This window comes from Taudactylus pleione, unplaced genomic scaffold, assembly GCF_031769625.1.
Source record: "Taudactylus pleione unplaced genomic scaffold, aTauple2 ptg000192l, whole genome shotgun sequence".
Taxonomy (NCBI): Eukaryota; Metazoa; Chordata; class Amphibia; order Anura; family Myobatrachidae; genus Taudactylus; species Taudactylus pleione.
Window position 1 is genome coordinate 2,363,610 of NW_028284594.1, and position 17,945 is coordinate 2,381,554.

At 42.5% G+C, this 17,945-nt stretch overlaps 1 protein-coding gene across 1 annotated transcript in view; it reads left to right on the forward strand.

Moving 5' to 3' along the window:
* Positions 1-4,104: 4,104 nt before the first annotated feature.
* HNF4A (hepatocyte nuclear factor 4 alpha) overlaps positions 4,105-17,945 on the forward strand; it is a 50,133-nt gene continuing 36,292 nt past the window's right edge. The window contains exon 1 of the mRNA XM_088476751.1: positions 4,105-4,296. Coding sequence (XP_088332877.1) covers positions 4,176-4,296 — 121 coding nt within the window. The 5' untranslated portion in view covers positions 4,105-4,175. The remainder of the gene's footprint in view (positions 4,297-17,945) is intronic.

Consider the following 17,945-nt stretch of genomic DNA (forward strand, 5'->3'; position numbering starts at 1 on the left):
AGGCCTCCATCTGAAGATTTTTTTTATTTTTTTTAAACTTTATTGTTTTTATGTTTGTTTTTTTTACTTTACTGTGTTCTGCCGGGAAAACACAGTCAGAGTAGCAGCCGGGGACGGAGGAGGGACCAGGGAGCGACGGAGGGAGCCGAGGAGGACCTGCTCACGCTGAAACAGAGTAATAAATAATGTAGTGCGCCACTTATAGTTGAGGCTGCTCACAAGAGGAATTGCCAGTTCCCTTTTATAGCTGAAAACAGCTACAAACACAACATCTAATTTAATTGGAGCGCCAATACTAAAAAGCTAAATACAACTCATGTTTTTTGTACAAATTACTTTAATATCCATTAATAATTACATAACATGTAGAATATAAAGTTAAAAAGGCCTTCAATCAAAAGGACATAAATATAGTCATGATATTTTTAAGCAATAATTGTGCAAAATCAACTCACACGGATGAATATCCAATTTAATATTGTTATAACAGCAGCTGACTTGATACAAATGTATCACTGGAAAAAATAATCCAGCAAACCTACAAAAGTCACTGGTAGGTATGTACTTGCGTTGGCCCAAACGTATAAATGGGAGCTTGGGAAGATGTATAGTGACTTGCTGCTGTGCTCCTGGTCGTGTAGGACAGAAGAAATGACCTGACTGCAGCTCCACTTCCAGCTATTCTCCCCATCTGTACTGTCCTTAGCTACCGCAAACTTACATTCCCCGCACTTGTCATTGCTAAAGGGTACTCACATAAGTCCAGGGACGTGCCGCTTGCGGCTGACCGTCGTAAGATGCAATTAGGGTGGCTGCCCCGTCACTGCTGTATCCTGTTTGTGTGCAAAATAAGATGCAGTAGCCAGCAAAGCTCTTTTTCACCTGCTCCAAAGCAGATGCACAATTTGGCCACCTCAGTCTTGTTGTGGGGTGCGAAGGCCGGCAAAGTAATATATCAGCTGCTCCAAGTACAAATGCACAGTATAACCTCAGCCTTAACTAGTTTCTCTTTACAGCAAAGTTTCTACAGAAGGATCACTCACGCTGAAAGCAGGTACTTGTAACCCGCTGTACGCCACCTGAGAGTAACACCATCAAACTCCGAAAATACATACATTTCGGAATTTGATGAATAGCCTAATTTCTACATCCCCATACTAATGTACTAATGTATGGGGAGTGTGGAAATTACATTAATTAAGGAAAATGTCCTTAAAACCGTTATTTTAGTGTTGATGACTAGGCCCCTGAATCAGTATAGGAAGTGATACGATGCAGCGACCGCGGCTTATTCCCATTGTGCTTCATCTGTGACTTTGTACTTTTGGGGGTGTCTCCTAATTGTAGGTTATGTGGCCATGCCCCCCTTAGCATAAAAATAAATGAGTACAAAAGTATTTGCTCTGAACAGGGGTCTCTATGAGCACCTCAGCCAGGGGCAAATCCATGGGGGGGAGCGCAATCAGTGGGATCGCTCTCCCCCCACCCCTGCACAGGCTGCTGCTGCTCAGCCTCCCCGGACCCACTGCATCCCAGCACACAGTAGCGTGTGCTGGGTTTGGGAGAAAAGCTGCTGACAGGTAAGAGGGAGGGTAGGTGGCAGACCTGGGCCCCTGCTGGACCTCTCCAACAAGCCCAGGTCTGGGTAATTAGTGCCTGCTATAGCCTCCCCCCTCCTCTTGGTGCCACTGGGTGTAAGAGGACACATGTGTAGCTATGTGAAGCCAAATGTATGAAAATCTCCAATCTCCACCTATTGTTGTCTTTGCTGGTCATGTCCTGTCACTTCTACAGTGGCAGTAAATTGATTCATGGAGTTTGGGATCTGTACAGTTTTGTGTTTGTATAAACACTGGTCCCATTATTTGTTTCATTGTTTTACAACACTAACCATGGCTTGTTAGTGAGCTGTGTACTATTTGTGTGTGTCTTTTTTATTCTGAGTATCTATGCTTGGCAGTGTATCTATGTACCTTTGTGTGTATTCTCTTATCTGAGTTATCTTTGTGTAACTGGTTATATCGGATTGTTTATCATTGTGCAAGTTTACTCATTTCTGTGCGAGTCAGTACTATCTGTTTGTGCATTTTGTTTGTGTTTCGTTTTGTTATGTATCTCTTATGCATCTTTCATTGGTCATAATCACTTAGTTAATGTATGTTATTTTGGTGCCTATTTATCATTCTTTGCAGGAAATTTCCTGAAAACAGCCATTTTTGGGGGTATCTGCAAATATTAAGAATCCCATAAATGTACTATGGAGGGATTGCAGCAGACATCTTTGAGCCCTCATACGATTCTTTCTATAGGGGTTACTGTGCTGTCATATTTACCAAACTCCGGAATGCTTCGGTGATGCATGCGCTAGCCTATGGCTGCACATGTGCACTGACTGCGGGGGACTTGAACCAGAAAACATTACGGTACCACACTGCTTCCAGCTCTTTGCCAGGACAGGCTGTTATCATAGCCCCTCTCCTGACAAGAGAACATTGGTAAATTTGCGTGAAGATATTAATTTTCACACTGCAGATTTATGTGAAAAATATTTATCACATCCGCATTAAAAATATGGATTGTGATAAATATTTTTCTTACAATTGTTTCTTCTTTTCTTTATAAAAACAAGTCGAGGCAGACATTTTGTGGCTTGTACAAATTCATGCAGCTCTTAATGAACAAGTTGTTGTAAGGTAAATACTCTTTCAGCCTTCAGATTTGTTGCTTGCACAAAGTGTGTCAGTCAGTCAGTTGAGAGGATTTTCATGCATATTGTTTGAAAGATCTACAGTATTTAGAAAGACAGTCAATAAGTCGACACCAAATAGTCAACAGTCAATAAGTCGACTGTGTAAAAAGGTTGACTGTTAAACGGTCAACAATGACTAAAGTTGAGAAAGTCAAATGGTCGACATGGTAAAATGGTCGGTACAAAGATGGTCGACACATAAAATGTTGACTCATGTTTTTTTTAACAATTTGTTTTATTTTAACCCTAATCCTAACCCTAACCTTACCACTAGTGCCTAACTCTCCCCCTGGTGCCTAAACCTAACCCTCCCCCTGGTGCCTAACCCTAACCCTCCCCCTAGTGCCTAACCCTCACCCTAGTGCCTAACCCTAAATGTCCCCTTCTGCAGCTTAAACCTAACCCTCCCCCTAGTGCCTAACCCTCACCCTAGTGCCTAACCCTAAATGTCCCCTTCTGCAGCTAAAAACCTAACCCTCCACCAAGTGCCTAACCCAACCCTAACCATCATCCTAACCCTAAAAATCCTGAAAATTTCTGAAAAACCATGTGGAAGCCTTTTTTTGTGTCGACCATTTGTGTCGACCGTTTGACCATGTTGACCTATTGTCCCTTCCTTCCAAATCAATGTCGACCTTTTAACTATAGACCATTTGACCCTGTTGCCCTTTTGTCCCTGTCGACCATTTGCATGATGACCATCTGGTGTCGACCTATTGAATATCTAGAATTGTAGATCTTCCATCCCTGTACCATATGGAATGAGCCCACAAAATGGCTGCTTCTGTTGCATGCCTTTTTGAACAAAGGAATGTCTGAATGAGTGGGTCTGCTTATTAAAATCTAATTATTTTATATGTTTGTTTGTATACCTTTGTAATACGAGGTGAGTGCAATAGGTGGTTCTTATGTTTGGCAAAGTATATATAAACTGAAAATATGGATTAAACCTGAGTATTATGGAAAATTTGATTCATCTTTTGCTAAAAACCAATGCAGGGGCATTGATTGTTGAAGTAGAACAAAAAAATATATATTTTTTGTTCGTTTTTATCTGGCAAGCATTGGGTTAAACAGCAACATTTGTTGTGCACTGGTAAGAGCTTTCACTTTACTGTGACACTAAAATACAATGTCTTGTGTAAATGCACCAGTAGCTGAGCATGTCAATTAAATTCTAAGCAAGCGCTGTATCTAAAAAGGAGGGGGAGCAGTGTACATCCACTGGTGGGTTGTTTAAAAATTAACTCCAGAACTCCACCCTAGGAGAACTATAGGTTTTTTTGCTCATGTGCTCATCCCTTCAGAGTTACCTCCACTGCAAACTAAGGCCACTAGTGAGGTGACAGGCTGGAGTCAATGTAGCAGAGGTTGAGGGGCCAATAACCTCGAGTGGGCATCTGCTAAAGGCAGCCGCTGTTTACTGATGATAATGAGACTTTCTAAAGCCCTGATAGATATGGATATGGCTGACTACACTGAGGCTTTGGATCCAGCTTACACAACCCTGGAATTTGAGAACATGCAAGTGCTAGCTATAGGGAATGGTAAGAGTTTTTCATTAAGTGTACATTCATGCTTTCTGAAAGAAAATATGGATTCTAATGTGTCTAGTCAGTATTTCTTATTATTGGAGGAGCAACATGGATGTCTTGAATAATATTGTTATTATACCCGCATATTTTATGTTAGGAGTAGATACAGTATATGGATAATCAGAGTTCTAGCATTAATGGACCTCTGTTGCTATTGACATATGATTGAAAATATGGGCTATACAGCTTCTAATATGGCTGAGCCTATATTACATACAGTATGTTGTAGTAGTAAATATGTATTCTCTAGCTTCTAATATTACTAAACCTATACTACATACAGTGGGGCTCGCAGATCTGCTCGCATATCCGCACTTAAGGTAGCCCTGAACTCTCAGATTTTTGTTTGCTGCCCATAGGTCTGTACAAAAATCTGTGCGTTAATGGCGAGATAATGCGTCATTGCTGGCGTTACCATGCTGTTGCAATGACATATTGTGTCACTCGTGGTTATTTGAATCAACTCCAGTATGTTGGAATAGTGCATATGGATACATCAGCCTGTAATAATCATGAGTCTATATTACATACATTATTTTGGAGCAATAAATATGGACACTACAGTTTGTAATGTCACTGTGCTCTCTCAGCCTATAAATACTATTAATATGGTAGACCTGTCTGTCACTGATTTATTGGTGTGATGTTATATGAACTTGAATTAATTTCAATTCAGTGTATCCTGTATTTCAGTGTCTATATAAGCATTACTTCTGTTTTCAGTTTCATTATCCAATTTAAGCTCATCATAATTTTTGCATTTCATTAAAATAATAAGTCATGAATATAAAATTAGTTGGGCGGTACGAAATAGGGTTTAATCACATTTTAGAATTGAATGTAATTTAAGCAAAATTTTTGGTAAAGGAGATGACATAATTTAAATTAAAATGAATATGCAAATAAGTAAAATGTTAATGTAGTGTTCCAAGCGTGCACATCAGTGCTGTAATGGGAATGCTTTCTTTTGAGATAGGGCTGGGAACAAAAATATTTTTGCATACTTTATATATTTAAAATCTCACGTTTCTGCCAGTTGGTCCCCCGGCATTAATGAAATAGGTAATGCCGTTATCCTGTACAATAAAATACGCCAAAAAAAGTTTTCCGAGCAACCCCAAACCTTTTGCAGATGTATATGCAAACTCTTATAGAGGAACTGTCATTTTTCATTGGCTATTATTTTTTCACTTTCGGTTGCTGGCTTCTTTTTGATTGCTGGGTTCTACTCCCTGCAGGTCTACCACTGCCAAGATGCAGAACACCATCATTTCATTATTGCAGAGGGCACTGGCTGGAGAATTGTTTTGCTAGATGAGACGCAAGTCCAGTAATTAGATGAAAATGACAGATAGGATTAGTCTCGTCACCTGCGTTTTCTTGTTAGAAACACTTCCACATACTTCTCAATTGGTGGACCTGTTGTAATAACAAGAGATCTGGAAAAAATAGTTTTTTGGGGGGTCTGCTTCTCATTAGTAGGGCAAGTGAGAAAACAAATAAAATGTTATGACAAAAATTTGTGCTGAACAAGTAATAGTTGCTGGACAGAAATGATGTCCACTGTTCCTTATCCCACAGACTGGAAATGAGAGAATTCTCTTCACTGAAGTAAATGTTCAGCAACATTTTTTACATTTTTTTTGATTTTGATCATTTCTTAATGTATGCTGTTATATCGTGTAATATGGACAGGAATATACATTCAAGAAAAATTAGGGCTCTCGTGAATTGAAACGAAAAAAATATATATATGTATAATATAATGTACAATGTATTACAGTGATTCCCAAACTTTCTTGAATGGCGATGCCCCAGAGTATCCGCATTATTACATGGCACCCCTAGGCCAATATGTTTTTATTGAGAAATTCAGTGAAAATAATGAAATGACTGTAGGCAAATTGTGCTTACCTGTCATTCTTAGGTTTAGTTATGTGGTGGTGGACAGTTTTGTGTTTCTGTTTGTCCACATATTTTATGACTGTCAGCCAGCAGCACTGATTTTGCCTGTCACATTGCCATAAATAATTTCATTTGATGCTGGATCATCAACCTGTGACACCTCTGTAAGTGCCCTGCAGCATCCCAGAGTGTCCCGGCACCAAGTTTGGGAACCACTGTTGTATGGGTTATCTGTGCCAGTAAAATGTTAGGTTAGGAAGATGCTGTAGTGTTTTCTGGCTGCTACATTTTTTCTTTTAATTTTATGATTACTAACAGTACATTTACTGTGCTGAATCTTCACTTTGCAAATTATTATAATTTTTTTTAATAGGACTGAAATTCTAGAAAGGGGGGAGATTTCAATTAAGCCCCAAACTAATATCCTGTGAAGCTTTCTCCCAGAATGCTTTGTGCAAATTAATGGAGCTGAACTGTCAGTCACAAAGAATTGTGAGAGAGCAAGACAAAAACTGTGTGGGTGTTTCCTCTGCCCAAATTCATTATAAGAAATATACACTTTAGATGACAGGTTTAGGAGGTAATTTTACTCATATGTTAGTTGTAGCTGTGCCTACAACATATGTTTGTTCCCAAAATGCTAGTGTTTGTTTGAAGAACTTATTGACATAGTTTATTTATGTGTATCCTTCTTATATAACAACAGCAAAATGGCGTCCAAACGTGTACAACCAGCATGTCCAGCATATATATTAACCACTTCCAACACCAGACAAGGCTGATTGAAGAATGGATTTTCATCTCAATCTTTGGCCTATAGTTTGGTTTTCTATTGCGGAACATTTATAACTACTTTCTACAATTTCATATTATTCCGGAGAGAGTCCTATTCATATCCATGGAGGAGGACTTGTTCCCTATATGGACACCAGTACAGATTGATCTAACTATGCTGTTTACCTTATGTTCCTGTATTTTTAATACTTTAATGGGTATATACCCTATTTTTACTCTCCCATTAATATTTTAGAGTTATAAATATATGGTACATTTACAGTTTCTAATAGTTTAGTACAATTTGTTCACTGGTATTCAAGCAGCAGATACCTCTCTCTTTCAGGGCCAGTTTAAAAATGGGGTGGATGGAGCTACAGCACCAGGCCTCCACATAAAATAGGCCCACCATCAGCATGATGATGGCCAGCTGCCTAGCTGGTCGCTCAGTCACCCATAAATTCTAAGTATTAAAATGGTTTTTTTTTTTTTAGTTTTCTCTCAAAATTATGCATTTCTTTCTATGTTTATGTATTTAGAGAGACGGTGAGGCTGATCGTGTATAGGGTGTACACATCCACTTGGCTCCGGCCACACCCACACAGCACTGTTTACAGCTCTTCCCCTTCTCAGTATAGGCCCTTGAACATTTTGAGCTCCAGGCCCATGTGGCCCTTAATCCGGCCCCGTTCTCTTTTCTAGTCTACATTTTGTAAGTCAGCAGAGCTTCAAATGTGTCAGCTGTTGGATATACTTACATATAAGCGCCTCATTTTTTTTGTTTTCTAAAATATCGATATTATTATTATTATTATTATTATTATTATCGTTTATTTATATGGCGCCACAAGTTTTCCGCAGCGCCTTACAAAGAATGTCCACATGTTAAACATCAACAACCACACCATATCAACATTATGTTGTCGACATTCTGAATATACCACCCCTCCTCGAAAAATGTCAATACCATCAGTAGGCTATGCCAGCCAAGGTGGGGCTGTAACAGGGTGATACTGCACCCTGTGCCATCACCGTCCCCTGAGAACATGACTTCATGACGTCCTCAGAATGCTCTGGTAGGCACTGCATCAGCGATACTGGCCGCAGGGTGTCGTTCTAAGAACCCTGCTAGCCAGATACAGGGGCTTGGTCCTGAGCCAAGACACGACTGTATCAGGGAAACCCACAGTGTGGGGTCCATCTGAAATAGTGAGGACTATCCCTAGGTCAATCATCATGTGGCTGTATTACCTACAGTATGTATTGCCTCCACTATACAATGCCTGTTTTCTAGGCACTGTATAGCAGGGGGTGGGGCCAAGATGACACAATCATCCCACCACGCCCCCTGCACCGCTCTCTTTCGCAACCGCCATGCCCCCTCTCGGCCGACCTGGCAGCAAAGTCAGCAAGTATCTTTTAGTGTATCTTATGCTTAGTGTGGTTTATGAAAAATAAACATTTTACAAAATATGTATCTTATGTTACTTGCTGCTCTGCATATTACACAAAATGAGTTTTAATAATTGTGTTTTATTTATGGGATGGAATTTACATCTGCATTTTAGACATAAATTGCATCCAATTCACCCCTGCATGCTCTTGACATGAGCTTGTGACAAGACTAATTCAATCACAGCAATCAAGCAGCAAGTAGGGTACATCTGTTTTGTGCATGATAAACAACAAAAAATGTGTGATTGGGACTGAAATGCTGGCAGTGTGAGCCCGACAGCAGAAAATCCCGACTCCCCCCCTAACCCTCCCTTAGGGGTGCCTAAACCAACTCCCGGGGTGGTGTCCAGCACTAACCTCCCCCCGGGGTGCCTAACCCTAACCCCCCCTTACCGCTCCCTAAACCTAACCCTCCTGGGGTGGTGCCAAACCCTAAACTCTCCCTGGGGTTGCCTAACTCTCCCCCCTAGGGGGTCTAACCCTAACCCCCCCTTACCGCTCCCTAAACCTAACCCTCTGGGGTGGTGCCTAACCCTAAACTCTCCCTGGGGTTGCCTAACTCTCCCCCCTAGGGGTGCCTAACCCTAATCTCCCCTCAAAAACCTAACGCTAACCCCGCTAACTGCCGTAAACCTAACCCTCCCCCCTCCGCGGCTAACAGACTTACCTCGTTCGGGCATGCGTCATCCTGGATTCCGGCATCGGGATTATGATAGGCGGCGGTATTTCGATGCCTATTATAAATCCTTTGCTGGTATTTGGAGTCGAGATTGTGACCGTCGGTCTTGCGGCCGCCGGTCACATAACTACATCCCCCTGCTATGGTATAGTGCATATTTTTCAATGTTTTCCAATGTTTGTAAACAGTGGCGGCTCCAGAGCTCCAGCGCAGTTCAAAATTCAAATAGGGGAGCCACACCAACTGCCACCCCAAACCCTGCCAAACAACACGGGCCGGAACTCAATGGCAGTGTGGCTCCCCTATTTGAATTTTGGACTGAGCTGCAGCCCCACTTCTGGATTCGCCACTGTTTGTAAACATGGCTACCATCAGGAGGTACACTGGCATCACAATGGGTGGTGACACCCGGTGCAGCACTTTCATTGCGCGCAAGCGAAAAGTGGGTGTGATCTCATGCCCATGAGGTCACGCCCCCTGATTTGTGCCATTTTAGGGGCGCGCTTGCCCAGCATTCTGGGAGCTGCTGCTATTTTGATGTCATCCCCTTGGATGATGTCACCCAGTGCAGCCTGCACACCTCTAGTGAGGCAACTAGGTATGGCTACAGGGGGTACAGCATTAAGGTGCTGGGCTGCCTTAGGGATCTTGGATTGACATGTGGGCTTACCACAATCAGGCATGTTTTTTGTTTCTTTTGAAATTACATTTAGGGTGCTGTAGAGAATAGTGATAGTATAGACTAATGCTGGGTATACACTAATGCTGGGTACACACTTCTGAATATATATAATTCAGTCGATCGACGAACGATAAATACTGCAAGTGCATCTGCGGGTGTGTAGACCCGTTCTGTTTGTGAACAATGTTGTTTTGACATTTTGAGCTTAGCAATCTGCTGCTCGGACGGTGGATCGATCCGTCATTGTAGTGTGTACCCAGTATAACTCTACAGCACTCTCACAAAATAGTGGTGGCTTACATAAGGGTGAAATTGTTTTGCAGTCATTTTGTGAGTGACTGTAATTTAAATAGCTATGTGTTTGTCTATATAGGCATTTTTAAAGGGATGGAGCCAGGGAGAGTCCTGTACCAGTATCTAGTCTAGATGCGTCATGGGGTCTTATGCCAGGGACACACTTATTGACCGACTGATATGTCTGACCACAGGAAAAGTTAGCAACGTAATTGTCTGCGATTCCTGCGGTCGGCATATGGGTGGTCGGTTGTCCGTGCATACAGGCAGATGTGAATGATATATCTGAAAGATGTACCGCATCTTCCGTGCTTCATGGCCGACACAATATATCTGTGAATGACGACATTCACAGATATATCGGGTGTACACACTGGTTGATGGCCGGGACGATATATTGTTCATGATTTTGCATGATTTTACTTTCTCCCATGAGAGAGGCAAGGGAAGGTAAGGTGGGTTGGGGCCCGGCAGGGGTTAGCTATGGGATCACAGCCTTTTTGTTTGTTCTGGGCCCCACAATTATGAAGGGGCCCACTTTGTAAATGAGTCCTGCAATGTTGTTTCATGCTCATTTGAATGCATGCAAAGAGCAAATGTGTGTTCATGTTACATAGTTTCTAGCACTCAAACTTAACCACTTTAAAATTGTTATCTCCTGAGATCCAGACGTGGAGGTAGAGGAGGGGAATGTAGAATGTATTGCGCATCATCTCCATCATCTGGAATGCTGCAATTCATTTAACCAAGAAGCAGGGCTATCATGATGCGAATCAGCACAAATTGCCTTATCGAGCTCCAGGATCACCCACTGCATCCTAGAGACTGGTCTACTCTCTTGGGAGTCCGGGAGAGCTACCCAACAATACAGATCTAACGGACATTCCAGAGGGGAGATGTATCAAGACTTGGAGATAAATTGGATAAATTGCACATAGCAACCAATCAGCTTCTAACTTTCATTTCAAAGAATGTGCTAGATAAATTATAAGCTGATTGGTTGTTATGGACCACGTTTCCACTTCATCTCACTCCAAGGCTTGATACACCCCCCAACGCCACGTGGGACAGTAGGCAAATCAGTAACACTTCAAAAAAACTTTGAAACATGCAGTCATAGCTGGTTGTGATGCCCACTACTACACTACATGGAGTTACTGCTAGGACCGGTTCTCCCCTTCCCCTATGGGGCCCCTGCTCACCCGTGAGGCCGTGCTATGCTCTCCACCCAGCTCTCTTCTGAACCTGTGTTGGTCTGCTGCCTCCTAAACAAATTTTGCTATGGGTGCACTGTCATTTCCTTTGATGTATTAATGAGAATAGTTGAGGCTGGCTGACCTTTTGACTGCCTCCTCGGCACTGAGGGGGAGGGGGCTCAATTGGGGTGGGAGGATCCGGGGGTGGCGGGGAGCATTAGGGGGGGGAGATAATTGAGTCTGGGGGATGATCATAACCTCGCCCCCTGCTATGCAATAGCGAAATTACCTCCATTGTAGATCGGGGGGCGGAGCCACGATGATGCAATGCAAAGCGAATCACGACATTGCCCACCTGTGCCACCCACTTCACTGATGACGCAAATCACGTTATCCGCCCACCTGTGCCGCCCACTTGACCGCAAACCCAGGAGACTTGCCCACCTTTCCAGGTGGCCAGGAGGCTAATTATGTAATGATGGGGCTATCTTAAATAAGTAGATGTGTAGATATTTCCCACTCGCATAGTTGCCAATATAAAATAGTTTGCAGGCACACTTTGCTGCTGGACAAAAAATTCATAGGACTCAGTCTTTAAGTTAGGGACAGTCAGCAAGTATTCATTTGCCTGTGTCTATAAACTGAATAATTGCAAATTTACTATCAGCTTGATTAGAATGTCACTCAGATATAGGTATTTGCTCAGGGTTTCCAAGCATAGGAGTTGCTGAAGATATTGGCCCAAATTCAAATAGCCGCAGTTTCCATGAACCCATGGGCACACCTTTTTTTCTATTCAATTAGAAATCCGTGTTAAAATAACGTGGGTCCCTATGGGAGTTAATGTGGATTTTAGTTTGCAGCCTCTGAGTAGGTGGTAACAACGTTGGGACAGTGCAGAACCTCCGGTACTCCCCTCCCAACAAATAAGCATGCACTTGGAGGCATTAAATCATATAATTTGACATTTCAGTTTTCTTGCGATTCTCTGTAAAATGTTCAAAAAGTTGTTGAATTATGTGGAACATGTATTTTGGGTGTTGCATAGATGGGAAATGAGTTTTTTTCCCAATACTTTTGAAACTTGCTTAAAAACAATTAAACATCACAGTACAGACATTTTTGTGTACCCCAAAATATTCTAGAGGCTCTTATTTGATGAAAAACACTTGTTTACTATACTATTTCCATTGTTAATAAAAAATAATTTGACAACTTTTAAGAAGTTAAATAATTTGCTTATGGCCACTAATAGCCTTCTATACTGCTATCCAATCTTATTTTCCACTTTTTTGGGGTGATTTCTTCACTCATGCCCTTCTTCAGGTCTGCGCACTGTAGTATTACCACACATATTGCCATGGGTGGCATGAATAAGATTTTACAATTGAATGTGACTCGCTGGAGTGTACTTTATAAAAAGAAACCTCGAAGTGCGTGATAATGTGACCCGTGGCTACTGCAGGCGAAACTTACGGTTAGCTGAATTGGCCCCATTATGTTAATTCTTATAGACTATAGGATTTTATTCCTGAGTACTTCCGGTAGATAGGAACAGGTACAGGTTGTCATCAGAGATATCCATTTCACATAAGTAAACCCCTTCACACAAAAGACTGTCGACCAACTGCACCCCCTTCCCATCCTAATAATACAGCAAACAATATATAAACAAACCTAAAATGTAACCTACTCATTTATTGTATTGTATACTGTATAAAATGTTTTTTGAAAAATCAGAAAAACATTGTATAAAAATATAAAAATATCATCTATTGTAACAGTAATTGCAGATAATTAATCACTGTTCTTTATCTAAGAGATTTATTTTTTTTACCATAAACTAAGGGAACAGTTATAAGAAAATAGTTAGGTTAGTCATAACAACCAATCAGATATCTCCTTTATTTTCTAAACTGTACTAGAAACATGATAGCAACCTGTTTCATTCTGCTTGGTAACACCACTGTTTTTCTTTGCATTCATTTTCAGAAACCACCCCATACATTACATATTTATTGTATTTAATCCATTTCACAGTTGTGTTAAACAGTTGGTGTTTATTAGACAGCATTCAAAATAATAAAACAGAGGGTAATTGGCCTATTGAAGTCTATTAGGGAAATAATGGACAATGAAAATCAAATGTAAATTTTACTGTATTTGTCTACAGTGTTGAAATTATGCAATAATCGTCTGATCACTGATTAACTTTTACTATTAGCCTACTGCTGCTTTTGATTACATTTTGTTAAATTTACCCTAGCCTTTGGTATGTACATGAAAATAATACTGATATGAGAAGTTTCTTATGTGTAGGTTTTCTATCCATTCCTATAGAATGTCATCAAAATAATCTATATAATAAGCGTGAAAGTGTGTGTGGGTGCATTCGTGTCTGTTTGTACCTAGCTCCACTAAATTTGGCATGGTGGTGTAGTTTGCCACTATTAGGTTTTTGGCTATGTGTGAAGTTCGTCAGGGCCATGGTGGTCTACATGGTGCCCACCAAGTAGGCCGTGTAGTCTCTGATTTGAAATTTTGGTTTAAGCAAGTTCGCTCAGGATGTCTTCCAGTGCCTAAAGCTGCACTGATCTGAAGGCACAGGCTGATATGTACCAGTGGGGAGCAGGCAGAGCTCCAATGGAAGAGTAGTAAGTTGGAGGATCAACTGTCACACTGCACCTGCACTGACAGTTAAAATTTTCACAAGCACAATTTCCTATGCCACGCTCTCAAATGTTGGTCTGCAGTGTAAAAAACAAAGGCTGCAAATGTACTTCAAGGTCCATTCTACAAGCCGGGCAACAACGGGTGTCCCAACTAGTGTCAAATAAGTGGGCTGGTTTTGTTTCTTGAGTATGTATTAATGACATAATGTGAATGCAAAATAATATTCTTGTTCTTGGCAAAATATACCAAACCATTTTAAAACTGTAAAAAGTAAAAGTAAATATACATTTGTCATAATCTTTAGGGCTTGCGCGCAAGAGCTTTGAAAAACACTGCCATTTAAAAGTGCACACAGAATATTACTCTTTGTTCTTACTTTAGTATAGCTTTATAATGCCAGGTACACAGTAGACGATATGTTGTCCAATCCGGCCATATCGGGCACATCGTCTAGTGTGTACTCTCAATGTCACTGACGATGCGCTCTGCCGTGCCCGTTGGACCTGCATGCAGTTAGTTAGCAAGGGCCATGCTGCCGAATGCAGCATGTCCCACGCCATCGTGCCATCGCTGCCGAGGTCAGTACACACTAGATATCTTCTAGCGTGCACCGGCCTTTAGTGTTACCTCCTTTTAACCGTAATACTCACTATCGGGATCACAGCAGTCAGGATTCTGGAGATAAGATTCTGACTGCCAGCATTGTGTGCGCCAGGATGCCGACAACATCCCACCTATGGAAGCGCAAGCTAAAATCAACTACTGTAATTTCCCTTATGTGTGCAGTGTGAGCAGCTGGCTGTGATTACTGTGTAAGAAAATATCTTTCCTCTACCCAGTGTACAAATCTGTGTTTAATTGAAAGCTGCAACAGTGTGTGTCTAACAAGGTAGTTACATTATTCATACTCTCCAGTGTATGTATTCATACTCATACATCACACTCATACATGTATTCTTGCTAATAATTATCCTATATTGTCCCAAATTCTGATTCAGATAACTAATACATTTCTTGTTATGAGCTTGTTTGTATAAATCTTTATGGGTACACTCCCACCATACCTGCCCTATTGGTTACATTCTCAGTGATGTCACTGGTGCTTAGTGAATTGATAGGTTACAGCAGTGGTTCCCAAACTTGGATCTTATGGCACCATAAGGGCCTGATTCAGATGTGGACGATGTTTTAACTCTGCACATGCATCCGAGGTGCAATTCCAATAGGCGTTCCTAGGCAGTGACTTGGGGGCAGCAGGGGTGTCGGGAGCATGACGGTGTCAGGGAATGCATAGTAAGACGCAGCTCCACTGGCACCAGCGGCCATGTACCGTGAGATTCTGAGCAACCATAGGGTTGCTATAATGTCTGATGCTGAGGCTGATGTCCGATCGATGGTGCGACTACATCGACGGTTTACAGCCACAGCCGGCGGGCGTCTCAGTAGAATGCCCATTGGCTGCGGCATTAGCATAAATTCACAGTAGCAGCTGTGTAAAAAGTCACATGGATGCCCATTGGCTTCTGCATTAGCGTCCACCATTGATTCAGGCCATAACAGTCCAGGTTTTAAGAATATTCATAAGCACAGGAGACATAACTAGTGCCTCAGTCACTTTGATTATACCATCTGTGCACAAGGATGGATATCCTTAAAACCTGTAATGTTAGGGTATCTTGAGTCCTTATTAAATTTATAAGCTGTATTTTCAGGGATGTCAGAAGTACAAAGAGCTTAGGCCACAAACATCATTCATTTTGGAATCCTCCCACGTCCCTATCTGAGCTGTATTATTGAGGAAAGTAACTGCTGGACAAATAGCTTTCTAAGTTATGGGCACTTGACAGTGGCATATTTAGAGAGGAGGGGGGGGTCCATGTGCAGTCTCCGTGTGGGCCCCTGCTCTCTAGAGGGCGGCGCAGGTGAGCAGACTCTGGCACTGTGCCAAAATCTACTAGGCATGTGCAGGTCTTCAGGAACATGGTACCATGGTTCCCAGGTATATTCGTACTGTGTATGCACAAATTGCTGGGAAAATGAATGTGTAGCACTGATGATAACACAGGACTCCAGAGGCAGGATGTGTACCACTTACCCTGCACCCACTGTAGATATGGGATCGGTATGGATCATCGCCAGACCTAAGCCCTGCGGATGAAATACAGACGCCGGAAGGCCAGCAGTTGAAGATCCCGACTGAGGTAAGTAACACCCCTAACTCTCCTCCCCCTCCATAACCCTAACCCTCCCTTAGGGGTGCCCAACCCTAACCTCCCCCCTAGTGCCTAACCCTAACCTCCCCCAAGGGGTGCCTAAATCTAACTCCCCCTCCCCGCAGCACCCTAAACCTAACCCTTTCGGGGGGGCGCCTAAACCTAACCTCCTCCCGGTGATGCCTGACCCTAACACCCCTGCCCCTAGCCTAAATCTAACCCTCCTGGGGGGTGCCTAACCCCAAGTCCCCCCAGGAGTCCCTAATCCTAAACCTCCCCCTGTGCGGCTAAGCGCTCCCGACGCCCGTTTTACCTATGATCAGTTTGCCGGGCGTTGGGATTTCGGCGTGGAGCTGATGATAGGCGTCAGTATTTAGACGCCTATCATTAGTCCCATGCCAGGATTTCACAGTCGGGAAGCTGGCGGTCGGTATTTCGACCGCTGGCTTCCTAACTACATCCCGTAGATATGCTGTTGGCACTTGGCCCAATAGTCCTCACTGCACTCCTGATTCTTAGTGATGTCTTCGGTCCCAAGGGAAGTGATGTCCCTAGAGAATTCATAGGCCACATTATTAATATGGCTTCAGCACGCACTATTTCTTCCTCCACTGACTGTTCTTAATGATCTGCAGGCAGGCCTGACGCATTAGATACATACACATACATTTAAGTGACATTACAGTGAAATGTCTGTCTGTCTGTCTAATATTGTTAGATTGCCAGATAATTGTACTATTAGCGCGACCATTTGCAGAATAGCATGTCCCTCCATTGCAATATTTTTGGATTGCAAGTCTGCAGTACATCGGGCAGTGTATGCTTAGCCGCGGCTGACTGATGGACATTTCCCCTGTTCCTACATAGGCCAGGAATGGGGAAATGTTTCTTCCCCAGGGAAGGGAGCCAGATATCATGGCTATACACTGTGTATGGCCACCACAGGACAGTAACTAGACTTTTTGGTGCCCTGTGCCAGAAAGAGCATTGGTGTCCCCCCTATTTTTTAAATAGGGAGGTAACACACCCAAAAAAGGGCTATGGCCTCATGGGGAAGGGCCAGGGAAGAGTTAGGGGAGGCCAGGAGATGCTGGGGATAAAATAAGATGAAGCTAAAAGTGAGAATGATAATAAACAGAAAATTGACAGGCCCGAACAGCACCCCTGCCCTGCGGTGCCCTGTGCCATGGTACAGGTCACACTACCCTAGTTACGGCCCTGGGCCACCATATCTGCTGGGGGACAGGTTGTCACATTGCAGCAGACGTACTAAGCTCTGGAAACTGATACATTGGAGAGTGATAAACTACCAAACAAACAGCTCCTAACTGTCATTTTTCAAACTCAGCCCATAACATGACAGTTAGGAGCTCATTGGCTGATAGTTTATCACTTTCCAATTTATAACTTTTCAGAGCTTAGTACATCTCCCCCAAAGTGTCTGTAGGATTGACAGGCATTTCATCTGCCAGTGTACGCCTAGCATAAGACATGCCTACTTTATGGTACCGGTTAATCCTGCTTAAGGTGCATATCCACTACACAATTCGCTCTATGAGCGATATCGTGTCCGCGGCAGTGGGTGTGCTCAATGTCAATAACGACATTGAGCACACACACTGAACGATATCATTCACGAATTCGTTCAGTGATGTCACCCTGCCTTATCTCCGAAGTTGCAGAACCTGACGATATCGTCAGGTTGGACAGCAGGTTCGGGCGATGAGCGA